The sequence below is a fragment of the Geotrypetes seraphini genome, chromosome 10 (genome assembly GCF_902459505.1).
Source record: "Geotrypetes seraphini chromosome 10, aGeoSer1.1, whole genome shotgun sequence".
Lineage (NCBI taxonomy): Eukaryota > Metazoa > Chordata > Amphibia > Gymnophiona > Dermophiidae > Geotrypetes > Geotrypetes seraphini.
Genome location: NC_047093.1, coordinates 26,680,916 through 26,694,282, shown reverse-complemented (window position 1 = coordinate 26,694,282; position 13,367 = coordinate 26,680,916). Strand labels below are relative to the sequence as shown.

Sequence of the window (13,367 nt, the reverse complement as noted above, 5' to 3'; positions counted from 1 at the left end):
TACTGCTCTGGATGCAAAGTCAATATAAAACTTGGGATTAGGAGATTATCACAGAAACTGAAGGGGTAGTGTATGATTTGGGAGATGAGGATTATAGTTAAGCTTTGGTCTTACTTTCTGTTTTTCTCAAGCTCTCCTGCAGTTAGAAGGCGGAGGACAGCTCCTAAGTGCTCTCCAGGCCATGCAGTCCAGCTGTAAGATAGAAAAACAAACGCTACCGTACAGTATTTGCTGGAGGAGAAGAGTTCTGGCATCCCAGGTCAGGAACCTTTTACTAGTTGTGAAAAGTTGCTGTGCTGATGTTCATCCTCTTGAATGTGAAGGCTTTGTTGAGCTGTAATCTGTGTCATGTATTTTTCAGGTGGAAGAAGACAGCTGGTTAGAGGAGCCTAATGTTGTAGTTTTGGTCCCCAGAGAAGAGTTTGTATCCATGATCCATAGTTCCAAGCAGGTAAAAATGGTTTATGGTTTTATTTAAAACTTGCTATACTGCCTGGGCTATATGCAGTAGATCTCAGTGGTTTAAAATGCTAAAACAAATAAAAAGTTTGAAAAGAACTACAGCGGTGACGGGATAGAGCGCAATCACTCCTAGTAATGGTTAAGAAAGATAAAGGGGCATATGTTATGTTGAGAAGCCAAGTTTTTAACATAGATGTGAAAGTTTTGAATGATAGTTCACCCCTGTGTGTGGAGAGGAAGAGAATTCCAAAGGTAGGGGGGGGCAGCAAAATAAAAAGTGCAATGTCTAGAGCAGGGGTAGGCAAAACTCACGCTGTGTTTGTAAAAGGAGAGGTTAAAGAACTTTAAATAAATAACTTTCAAATTTAATTTTTTGTTGGTTTTGCAATTTTATAATTTCATAATGTGCCATGAAAAACATTTGCTCCGTTTAGTGTACTGGAGCTAAAAAATTTTGAGAGCGACTGCTTTAGGGGGTCTGTAGGAGTTGCATAAATTGCACTCAGACAGGTGGCTTGTTTGGTTCCACCTTGTTTAGGCTATATGTCTATTGATTTGATTAAATGTTATTGTACAGAGCAGAAGAGACTTGACTTAGGGAGTTCCCCAGGCCTCCCTTTTTATTTCTCCTCCTTAGGGGTTATTCATTGCTTTGGTACAAACTGAGGAGGTGAGGCACTGAGGAAGCGGAGTTGAAAAATGTAGACAATGCCTTCTGCAATCCTCTTGGGTGAAGGGAAGAAACTCACTTGTCAAGACTCGTGTCTCTTTATACTGGAAAGAAGATTATCAAGGTAAGAACCTGATCTTACCTGCTTTTGGCCCACCCTATATAGAAACTTGAAGAACACCCCAAATGACTTGTATGTGTACACTATGAGAAAATGAGAGCTTCAATAATTTCAGTAGCAGGGGTTCTTTTATGGAATAATTTGACTGGACCCCTTAGGCTGCTATCAGACATTCAGAAATTTAAAAGGATATTGAAAACAACTTTATTTATAGAAGCTTTCTCCTGAATTTTATCTAATGATAATAATCCTGGAGAACTTTTGATACATGTAAATTATTCCGTGTTGTATTATTATTGATGATTGTGTATGCATCTTTTGAACCGCTTAGGTTTAAGCGGTGAGTGAGTGAGCGAACTTACTTCAGTAGGAGAGAGAAGATTAATACCATGAAAATTATATATAGTTCTCCTTGATGGTTAAAGTATTGCTGTGTTAATCCACTTTAAAGATTATTATTTTTTTTATATTCTTTATTCATTTTTTATCTTACAACAAAAATAACATCTTACAACAGAAAATAACAGTTAAACTTATACAATATCACTTGAGTATCTATTATTATTAATTTCACAATTAAAAATAAAAATAAATCCCTTCTTCCCAACCCTATTATTACACATGTGATTACATATATATATTATTTTCTATTAATCCAACCTATCAATATATAATTAAACTTCCTCCCACCCCCCATCCCTGTACAATTATATTAACTGGGGAAAAATAATATTTTATTAATTACACTTTAAAGATTATTAATAGAATTTCTTTTTAAAGAAAAATAAGGTGATACCTTCTTTTTATCAGAGTAGCTTAATACATTTTTTTGATTTGCTTTCAAAGGCCAAAACCTTTGGCCAAGTTTGAATGCTGCCTCACCTCCCTGAGGTTGCAGGTTCAATCCCAGCGCCACTCCTTGTGACCCTAGGCAAGTCACTATAGTTAAATTGTGAGCCCGTCAGGACAGAGAGAGAAGCACTTAGAGTACCTGATCACCATTCATTGTAAACTGCTTAGGATCCCCTTGAGTATATAAGCAACATATATGAGCAAAAGATGACAAATAGGGGTTCAATCAAGAAATATTTTACTTTATTATTGAAATATGAGTAAAGGACAAGTTTGAGAAGCACTGCGTTAAACAATCAGATCGTTGCTATACAGCTGTTTTATTGATTTAGTTTTGAATAAATTTAATTGGGTTGGCTTGTGAAGGTTTTTTAAGATCACCCCCTCCCGAATTATCTCGCAGGTCTGTAGCGAGGTAGCAGGTGCTCAGCGAAATCTCCGGAGTTTCGTAGAACACATCCTGGCGAAAAGTACTGGAAAAACCATCTCCTTGGCTGTTGTGCAAATGGAGCAACACTTCAGGTTAGATATTCTCTGTCATCCAGCTGATCAAAGTGCCCTTGAAATCTGAGAAATTGGTGTGCATTGAATCTGACCCTCCACCCCACCTTTGTTCATCCTGGAAGTCAGCAGTGCTGCCGCCAGTTCCAAGAACCGAGTAAAGCATGACTCGGTGGTTAGAACGACAGGCTGAGAACCAGGGAAGCCTGGTTTCAGCATTGCAGTGCTGCTGTTTATGGCCTTGGGCAAGTTGCTTAACTTTCTATAGCCTCAGGTACAGATTAGATTGCGTGAACCCTCCAGCGACCAGAAATGTCTACTGTACCTAAACATAACTCTCCTTGAGCTACAACTGAAAAAGGTATGAGATCAGGGGCATAGCTACCTTTGAGCGAGCCAGGCCAATCCCCCCTGTCCTGTAAGTCCGGAATCCCTCCCTGGGTGGAGAGAGCCACTCGACCACCCTCTGTGCGGGTCTGCCACCTCTCCAGCCCACTAGTATGAAATCAGGCTGCCTCCTGGGCAGCTCTGCCAGGGCCTTTCCTGTACCATGTCCCATCCACAAGAAGTTGTATCGGAAAGGCGGAACATAGCTCATGAAAGGCCAGCCCAGAGGCAGCCTGTTTTCAGAGATGCTTCTGCAGGGGGACTGCCATGGGCCTGGAAGACTGGAGGGGCTGCAGAAGTGCTGGACTCGCAAGGAAGGGGAAGCTGTAATGGAGAGGTAGCAGACCTGCACGAGGGAGGTAGGAAAGAGCAACAGAACTGGAGCAAAGAGGAAGAAGGAGAGACCCTGGAACAAAGCAGAAGGGAGGGGATTAAGCAGAGTGAGAGAGAGACTGGACTGGGGGGAGATATGCTGCACCAATAGAGGTAGGGGGAGAGAGATGTTGGACCTTGGGGGTGGGACAGTGTGCAGAAGGAAGGGAAGAAGCTGGACCTGGGGAAGGACAGTTACACAGAACAGATGCTGAGCATGGAGGGAGCACAGCGACAGGAACACAGGGGCAATACTGGATACAAGGGGGGTACGTAGGGACGTAAAGTGGGTATGATGAATATGAAGAGAGGAGAGGAATACTAGAGGGGGAGATGCAGAACACTGGAATGGGGGATAGGGACAAAGATGCAGAGACACAGGGGACATGCTGGACAAGACAGATAAGGGATGCAGAGGAAAGATGGTGGACATCGAGAGAGAAGAAATGTCAAAAGACAGGGAACTAGAAAGACAGTTAAGAAATAGAGAAAAATAGAAAAGAACATTGGGAACAAAAGTTGGAAAAAAATTTTTTTCAGAATGTATTTAGGGAAATGTGTCTGGTATCTTGAATGTCTCTCTGTTTATTTCTATTACTATGACAGGTTTTCTATATAAGTCTGGAATGTGTTAGCTTTACTGCAGGTTTTGTTTTTATTATTATTATCATTTTTTAGTTGGAGCTCTGAAAAGGGTCCTCTCTATCTTGGGAGAGATGGTGTTTTAAGGGGGCATTTTAATTTTTCCTCCTAGGGTCCATTCACTCCTAGCTGTGCCACTATATGAGCTACATCCAAAATTCCTTAATTTTCTTAGGGAAATCCGTGAGGAAAACAGAACTATAATTCCATATATACAGTACAGTAAAGGCAAGCCTGCGTTCAGTTTTTCCATATTGAACTGACAATACAGTATAATCTCGTTATAACGGACTCGCTTGTCTTAGCAGACAAAGTCTGCTGGTCCCAGCCAAGCGCCTTTATAAACATGCAGAAAATCATCGCATATAGCGGACTCGCATATAACATACTTTTGGATATAACAAGACAACCAATTTGGTCCCCAGAGCCACTTTTGTTCAGCTATAACGGACATGCAGGCTCCACCTACAAGGCACATGATGTGCCGGTGATAGAGTATCAAAATGCAGCCCAGAAGAAAATGACAGAGTATTTTTCTTTCCAGGACAGTACGACATAATGCTTTAGAACATTTTTTAGGGTTCTGGTTTTGCAATCATTTTGTGCCATCCCAATGTTTTGCTGAGTTTTGTTCTTGATGTTGCTGATAGGCTTGTGCAGTGACTGTTGTTTATTGACTGTATGTTGTTTCAAGTTGACTTAAATAAAGTTTTTAAAAAAAATGCGACTCTGTTTAAATTTTTTTATTGATTTTTTTTCATTTAACAACAAGTGTCATAAATTTTCATACAATTATCTTAATAATACACTTGATATTTCTATAATGTATTTTATACATAACATTTCTTATCTTATATTTCTTATGATTTTATATATCATATAACTGTAATTATTTTTCTTATAAAGTTATACAGCATATATATTGTAATGATTTTATCAATTATTTTTTAAATTATTAACCTTTTTCCCCTCCCTTTATTACATTGTTTTCATGTAAGAATACCATCTATTAATAATATTTTATTTATAATTTATAATAAAGACTCTGGATATAACGAGATTATACTGTACTACTTACAATATGGAAATATCTGGTCACCCATAGTGTATTCCATGTTCTCCCCATTCCCAAGTGCTTCTTCATCATTGCCCACAGCGTTTTTGGCTAATGGAAACAAATATCTTCCTTTACCATTTTGGCCTTAACATGGCTACATGACCGGCCAGCGGTCAAACTCATTCACAGTGCTCAAAAATATGAGTGTTACTCCCCTTTCTGAAATCCTAACATTGGCTCCAGGTTCATTATCATATTTCTTCTAAAGTGTTGGTGCTGATGTGTCCGACTCTACGCTCAGGACTTTTTGTACAGTTCACTTTATCCCCCCTAAGTTCCTTCAAGTGCTCTGTGATAGAGAATGACACGGGGACAAATTTTCCCCCATCCCTGCAGGAACTCAGTTTCCCCATTCCATCCCTGTGAGTTTAATGAGTTCCCGCAGGGACTGGAAAAAATGTGTCCCCCATGCCATTACATTACATTAGTGTTTTCTATCCTGCCAATACCTTTGAGTTCTAGGCGGTTTACAAAAAGAGTTGGCCTGGGCATTCCCAGGGAGCTTACAGAGTTGATAGATAGAGTGAGCTTACACGAATTGAAGACTAGCATGAGTGATGGGATCTGGGGGAGGGTTTATAAGGTTTTAGTTAGCTCATTTGACAAATTTTTTTTTTTTTTTTATAAATTCTTTATTCATTTTCATATTTTACATCAAGTGCACAAAATATTGAATTACAACAAATTAATACACAATATCACTTTTATATCTACTACATAAAATTCTGAAAATATTTTTATCCCCTCCCCCACCCCCCACCCTTCAAGTACTTTTCAATCACCTTATACACATTATATACCATATTATAACATATTATGTAAACTTGTTTTCATTACCCACCCCTCCATATGTGCCATAAAGAAGATGACGAAAAAAGAAAAGAAGAAGAGAAAACCTACTATTCATTCACCACAATATTTTGTCAATGGCCCCCATATTTTTATAAATTTAGTATATGTCCCTCTTTGTATTGCTATTGCTCTTTCCATTTTGAATATATGACAAATTGTATTCCACCAAAATGTATAATTAAGGTTACTATGATTCTTCCAGTTGTTGGTTATATGCTGAATGGCAACCCCTGTCATGACTAATAAAAGCTTGTTATTTTCTGGTGAAATTTGACTTTTTTTTCTCATCATCATTCCAAATAACATGGTATCATATACAAATTTTTTGAAAAGTATAGTTTTCAGTTCTTTCCTGAATGTTTTGTAGTTGGTCGTCTTGGTCAGTAGCTTGGAGAGGTGGTAGTCTATTTTCGCTGCTCTGGTGGCATGTAGTTTTTTGCTTTGTATGCATTTTGCTGGGGGATGTGTGAAGAGAGCCCTCTACGCTGTGATTTTCTCATGAACATCTACTCACCGTTCCTACCTGTTTATAGATTCATTCACACAGGGCGTGATCTACCTGTTTTTCTGTAATTGCTTCCATTTTCTGTAATTCGGTACCCTTAGTTCAGAGCTATCCTTTCCAAACTTCAAGGTTAACGAGGTGGAAGATATCTTTTTTCTCAGGGGGCCCACGGCAACGAGAGGGCATCCGCTGAAACTCAAGGGTGGGAAATTTCATGGTGACACCAGAAAATATTTCTTCACCGAAAGAGTGATTGATCGCTGGAATGATCTTCCACTGCAGGTAATTGAGGCCAGCAGCGTGCCAGATTTTAAGAAAAAATGGGATTGGCACGTGGGATCTCTTCATAGAGGAAGGTAGGGGTGGGTCATTGTTGTGGGCAGACTGGATGGGCCGTGGCCCTTTTCTGCCGTCAGTTTCTATGTTTCTAACTTGAAACATCTCCTTTTGCCATTAGTCATGATGCCTTTGTTTCGTAGGCCCTGGCCTGCTGTCACTTTGTCACTCTCATACTGCTTTCACTTGGGCTTAATTTTCTCTACCCCATCCCCTCCCTTATAAATTCAAATTTTTGTAACCTAGTTCCATTGTGTACCTTTCCATTTTCTTTCTTACTACTAATTTATATTTCTTTGTAACCCGCTTAAAGTTTTTACATTTGTGGTATATAAATAAAGTTGAACCTTGAACTTTGAGCATAGCCAGCATGGCTTTTGAGTCTGCATACAGATAAAGCTGCTTTTCATTGGGAAAGTTGCTGCATCACCCCCTATTGTCCATGTTTCATATTTGGCTTTTCTCTGAAGTGCTTCCTGTAGTCCAGTGTGCAGCAAACCTTTTAAAGCCACGGCACGCTAAACACGGGCTGGAGGGCATCCGGAAGTGCGCGGACATCAATGTGATGACATCACATGCATGCGCGGATGTGCTCCAGCCGCGGCCCTGAGACTCACTGCCGCCAGTGGTGGGAATTCGAGAGAGGGAGAGGTGCGGATAGCAGGAGAGGCACCGGCATCAGCTGACTGCCTATAGGACATGCCTCTCCTCCTCCAGCGTCTCACGGCACAGAGTTTGCGGTACACAAATTTCTATCATTTAAATTTCTCCAGAATTCTACTGTTCAACGGCTCCCCCTTCTGCTTCTATTCCTTTCTCTCCTCTCTTCTACCTTCCAAAGTATTTAGATCAATGCTGTCTCGTTAAAATGTTTATTTTATTTTTATTTTTCCTCTAACTCTACTTTTCACTTCTCTATTACCCTCCAGGTACTTTAGTTAGATTGTGAGCCTTCGGGACAGTAAGGGAATTTTTCAAGTACCTTTCTTATTTCTAATCTTAATGTATATTTTCTGTAAACCGCTTAGAACCTAACGGATGTAGCGGTATATAAGAAATAAATTACATTACATTACATTATACTGCTGTAGTCTCCGAAGCTGCCTTAATTTATTACTTCTGTCTTTTACACCTCAGAACACAGAATCACCAGTCACAGAAGAAGTTGCGGAACACAGGACTGAATGGAAATGCGCAAGAGAAGCAGAAGCGGAGGAAAAGGAAGGAGGGAGCTCTACCTGTATCGTCCAGAGTGGATATAGAAGAGGTGAATTACGCTTTCCTTCAAGCTCCCTAAGGTTCTCTGCGTTTCCTCACCAAAATGATTTAACGTTCTTTCCACGTGTAGGCTCTGTAAAAGTATTAGCTCCTGACTTGCTGTACAGAATTTGTAGAGACAATAAATGGGAGTCCCACACACTGATGCCCATCAGTGCATGTAAAATAAAGAAATCATATTACTTACAGATTTGCCAGGTTCTTTGTGTGAATATATTTAAGTCACACCTACCTCAGTCCTATCTGTTTCCTGGCTGTTACCCATAGCCTGTTGCTGACATGGCATTTATGACGAACCTTTAGTAGAGAATAACATATAGAAACATGATGGCAGGTAAAGGCCAAATGGCCCATCCAGTCTGCCCATCCGCAGTAACCATTATCTCTTCCTCTCTAAGAGATCCTACATGCTTATCCTATGCTTTCTTGAATTCAGACACACTCCACTCTCTCTGCTGGGAGACTGTTCCATGCATCTACCACACTTTGTCCCTGTCCCTGCAGGCTCTGTATCCAACCTTGCCCCAATCCCGAAAGCTCCATCCCCATGAGCTTTGTCCCCGTTCTTGCCCAGTCCCCACAGACTCTGTCCTCAATTTGCACAAGCCTCAAACACTTATGATTTTATATTTAAAGTATAAAAGGGGATAATATATTCTGTACAACAGTTTATAAATCACAAATAGAGCCTTCCATTTCGATCTGGTTTAGGTACAACTTTGTCCCTGTCCCCTCCCCTCAGTTACCCGCGTGTCTCCTTCTCTACCACACACACACAATGGGACTGCCTGAGCCTGTTCTGTGAAAAATAGCTTCTTGGAGGCCAAGTCTATAACAAGACATTGCCATCTAAAGATCCCAGTGCTGCATGGGGCACCCTAATCTATAACAGCATTCCGGGTCCGTTTTTGAATACTAGTCATGGTGTACCCTTTAGAAGTTGCATATGTACCTCCTTCCCCCTTTTGCAGTTATGCACACTCGCTTATAGATTAGGGCATAGTGTACTTATACATACAAAGGCACATGTGCACATAACCCAGTCTCTAGAAGGAGAGGTATAAGGCATCTAGAGTAGTGCTGCCCAATTCAGGAAAAAAAAATTTAGATTCAGCCCATTGAATCGATTTTTCGATTCGATTTTCCTGCCCAAGTAGGTGGGTTGTTTTTGTTTGGTTTTTCCCAAACATCCTGGTGGGTTTATTTTATAGCCTCTTCACCCCCTTTGCCTTCTCCTAACCACACTGGTGCTGTGGTGTAAACAAAAAAGACTTTTCCTCTTTCTGTTAAATCCTAGCTCACGTTTGCGGTCTAACACCAGTTCTGGCAGGATACACGTTTCAAAACTGACATATTGCAATCACAAAACAGAAAATAAAATTATGTTTTCTACCTTTTGTTGTCTGGTCATTATTCAAATCTTGTTGGTCCCAGGCTCTGGTTGTCTTCTGATAACTTGCTTGCCAGGGTCTTGTTCTTTCTGCCATCTCTTTCCTCCCCTTCCGTTTCCCTTCCCTCCCCAGGAGGTCTGGCATCTTTCCTTTTTTTTTTGTCTCCATCCACAGATCCACCTTTTCTCAACTACCCTTTCATCCAGCATCTCTCCCTCCTTCCCCACCACCCCAGGGTCCACCATCTCTCTCCCTTTCTTTTCCCCAACTACCCTTCTTATCCAGTATCTCTATCCCCCCCCATCCACACCATCCCTTGTGTCCAACTTCTTTCTCTTTCTGTTCCTTCCCTCCCTAAATCCCATTGTTCACCATCCCTCTCCCTCTCCTGTTTTTATACCCATTATTTCTTCCCTCTAAAGTCCAGCATATGCACGTCTCTTTGAACCCCCCCTCTGTGTACTTCTACACCAGGGCCCTCTCCCCTGAAGGTCTGTCTCCCCCTGAAGGCCTGCTTGTACCACCATCCCTGAAGGCCTGTGCCACCACCCATGAAGGCCTGTCCCTCCTCTCCCAAAGGCCCCCCCCTGAAGGCCTGCGTGTTCCCCCTGACCTCCCGCGCATCCATTTACCTAATAGCAGCTTGCAGAGAAGATCGCCGGTGCTAGCGATCTTTGTAAGCTGCCATAGGTCTTTGGAGCTGTCTTCCCTTTGCTGTGGTCCCGCCCCCTCCTCTGACATCAGAGGCAGGATCGCGGCAGAGGAAACAGCTACGAAGGCCTATGGCAGCTCGCAAAGATTGCTAGCACCGGTGATCTTCTCTGCAGGCTGCTGATATTAAGTAAATGGACGCGGGAGGCAGGGGGAAGCCGGACACTAGCACTTCCCGACCGACCCTCGCCCTCTAAAGCAGGAGCGGCAGCGGCTGGCCAGCAAGAGGCAGCGCTGCCACTCCTGTTTGAGGGAAGATGGCTAGTCACCAAATTGGGAGGCCAAATTTTTTTTTTTTTTAATTGAATCGATTCACTCGAAGTGAATTGGTGAATTGGGCAGCACTTATCAAGGGGACAGTTAGTTTCTGACAGTTCAACAAAATATTGGCGCCATCTCATGTTGAAATGCTGTACTGCAGTTGAAACCTGATGATTGAAAGGCTTCAGACTGATTAAGGGTTTTTTTCCTGTTGGTGCAGCTAAGGAGCATGCCTTAAAAAAGAAAAGCCCAAAGAATCTCTTGTTTTGGCTAGTGGAGTCTATTTGTGTTGGGAGCAGGGCTGCAATGCACTCGCATGATTGCCTGAGTCGAGAGCTGCATTTGTTTATTTTTGGATTTGATTAAGACAGTCTGATGCTGTGTTCTATTGCAATTTCAGGCTCTAGTGGACCTTCAGCTCCACACAGGCATGCAAGTTCGGTTTCTGGAGACTTGGAAGGAATTTGCAGACTTTACCAGTATGTTCACCAAGGCTGTGGCTGAAGCACCATTTAAGTGAGTCAAAAAGTGTGGCACTTGCTGTCAGCTTGAATATTTTAATTTGTAAGGGTAAGAAAAAGCTCCTGACAGCATTGCCTTGACAAGAGTTGATTGTTTTCAGGAAGTGCTCACCCTACTGGTAGTTTCAGTGGGCCAGGCTGATGGCTATGTAAAAGTGATGTGTGCTCCATTGGGAGAAGAGCTAGCATCAGTTTTTGGCATCCAGCAGAAGACGGGGACAGGAATCCCAGCTATTGCATAGGTGACACCTAACTCAAAATACTTACTAGGTTGTTAATGGAACCATGTTTTCTAGCCTCTGGTTAACAAACTTAAAGGGAAAGAACTGTATTAGATAAAAGGCGAAGGAATAAACTCGTTATAGGTGCAGGCTCAATAAAGAACTGTTTTTGAGCAAGCCTCTGGAAAACTGCTGACCTCAAAGAAAGTGGTAGACATTTTGGGATGGATCTTGCATAATCTTGTCAAAAAGGGCCACAACCAAAGGCTGGACAAGACTGGTTGGTGGGACAGTTGAAGGTTGTGTAGGGCAGGGGGCCCCAAAGTCCCTCCTTGAGGGCCGAATCCAGTTGGGTTATCAGGATTTCCCCAATAAATATGCATTGGAAGCAGTGCATGTACATAGATCTCATGCATATTCATTGGGGAAATCCTGAAAACCTGACTATTTGGCCCTCAAGGAGAGACTTTGGGGACCCCCTGGTGTAGGGGATGAAATACTCAAGTCTTTTCTGTTGACTTTAGGCATGAGAGAGAGAAAACAGGCTTCTCGTTCTACTTGGAGGGGGACTGGTCTGGAGGAGTGAAAGTGGATCGTTGTGGGAAGGGGCTCCTGCAGGTCTGGAAGAGGCAAATACAGCAGTTGAACCGGGTCAGCATGGAAATTGCCAACGCTGTGGTGTCCAATTATCCCTCTCCTCAGCTCCTGGTACAGGTACCATCTTTTTGTTGTCATCGAGGGCTGTGAAGCTGGTCAGTAAAAATGTACTAAATTTAGTTTCACAATAAAAAAATATATATAATAAATGTATCATTTTAAGACTTGTACATATCTTTGTCCTAGATCCAGAACAAAAAATTTACAGCTTATCAGTAGGGGTCAGAGGTAGATAGTAGAAAAATGGAGTTGAAAGTTTAGTGTACTGACTCCACAGCTCTGGCCAAATCTGTATTTCTTCCCCTTTCTTCCTCATCTGACTGAAATCAGCCACTCTGTTCTGGCCAAATCTTAATCTGCTGCTGAAATCTGCCACTCAATTTCATTTGAAACTGTTGCCCTGCCCCCCAGCATCGCAAGCCTGCCCCTAGAAAACTCATTCCTCCTCCCTCCTTTCTGTAAGCCCTCCTTTTAAAGTCCTGGTGATCTAGGTTCTGTTTGGGGCAGGAGCATTACTAATTGTTCCTGCCCCTGTTAACTGCATTGTGAAAAATGGTGGCCACAATTTCACAAGGCTACTATTTTTACAGCACAGTTAGTGGAGGCAGGAGTAACTTGAAACATGCTCCTGCTTGAAGAGACCACTAGACCACCAGGGCTTTTAAAACGTAAGCCGGGGGGTGGGGGAGGATAAGGCAAAATATGAGCAGCCCAGGTAGAGAATGGGGGGGAGGGAAGGCTGGCTCAGGGGGACAGGCTTGCAGCAGGGCCAGTTTAGATTTCCACCAAAAATGCACAAGCAGTTTTGGCTAAAAACCAAACCTGAATTTTGGGTCTGTTTTTATGCTGAATCTGGAACTGAAATTTGATTAGCCTTTAGTTGAAATCCCTTGCTTTTCTGTTCCAGGCTTATCATCGCTGTCTCTCTGAACATGAACGGCAGAACTTGTTAGCAGATATCCTTGTGCGTCGTGGGGAAGGTGTGATCTCTACCTCTAGGCGTGTGGGACCGGAGCTCTCCAAAAGGATTTATCTGCAGCTGACCTCTGACATCTCTGACTTGTTGCTGGAGATTTCTCCTTAGAATGACAACATTGTACTTCAGGAGGACCAGAAGCAGCTGATGTGATGATTGTTTAAGGTAAAATAAGCTAAACTGAAGACAACTAGTTTCATCCTTCAATGAGATTTAAAAAGCAGTTACTTTGATGGTAGGCAAGTCCAAGGTATTTAAATAGCTCAAACTGACTTGGAAATCTTCCTGCATCAAGGAGAAAAATAATATACATATCTGACCAGGATATCATGGAATGAGTAAAAACTGAACATTGTGGTGCATGGCAATCTCCTATATAGTTTTTTGGTGGGGTGTTTGTTGTTTGTTTGTTTTTTAATTTACAGTTTTTGTTTCTCTTTCAATTGTGGATATCTAATTATTCTTGCTTTTAGGAAGGATGAAAAATATACTAAAAGGAGAATGTCTCAGAAATAAATTTTTATTTTAAAATTA

At 41.8% G+C, this 13,367-nt stretch overlaps 1 protein-coding gene across 6 annotated transcripts in view; it reads left to right on the top strand.

Moving 5' to 3' along the window:
* EME1 (essential meiotic structure-specific endonuclease 1) overlaps positions 1-13,367 on the top strand; it is a 20,625-nt gene extending 7,258 nt beyond the window's left edge. For all 6 annotated transcript variants that reach the window (XM_033961994.1, XM_033961993.1, XM_033961992.1 and 3 more), the window contains exons 3-9: positions 132-259; positions 362-451; positions 2,509-2,627; positions 7,955-8,084; positions 10,859-10,974; positions 11,725-11,914; positions 12,765-13,367. In XM_033961994.1, the coding sequence (XP_033817885.1) occupies positions 132-259; positions 362-451; positions 2,509-2,627; positions 7,955-8,084; positions 10,859-10,974; positions 11,725-11,914; positions 12,765-12,941 (950 nt within the window). In that variant the 3' untranslated portion in view covers positions 12,942-13,367. The remainder of the gene's footprint in view (positions 1-131; positions 260-361; positions 452-2,508; positions 2,628-7,954; positions 8,085-10,858; positions 10,975-11,724; positions 11,915-12,764) is intronic.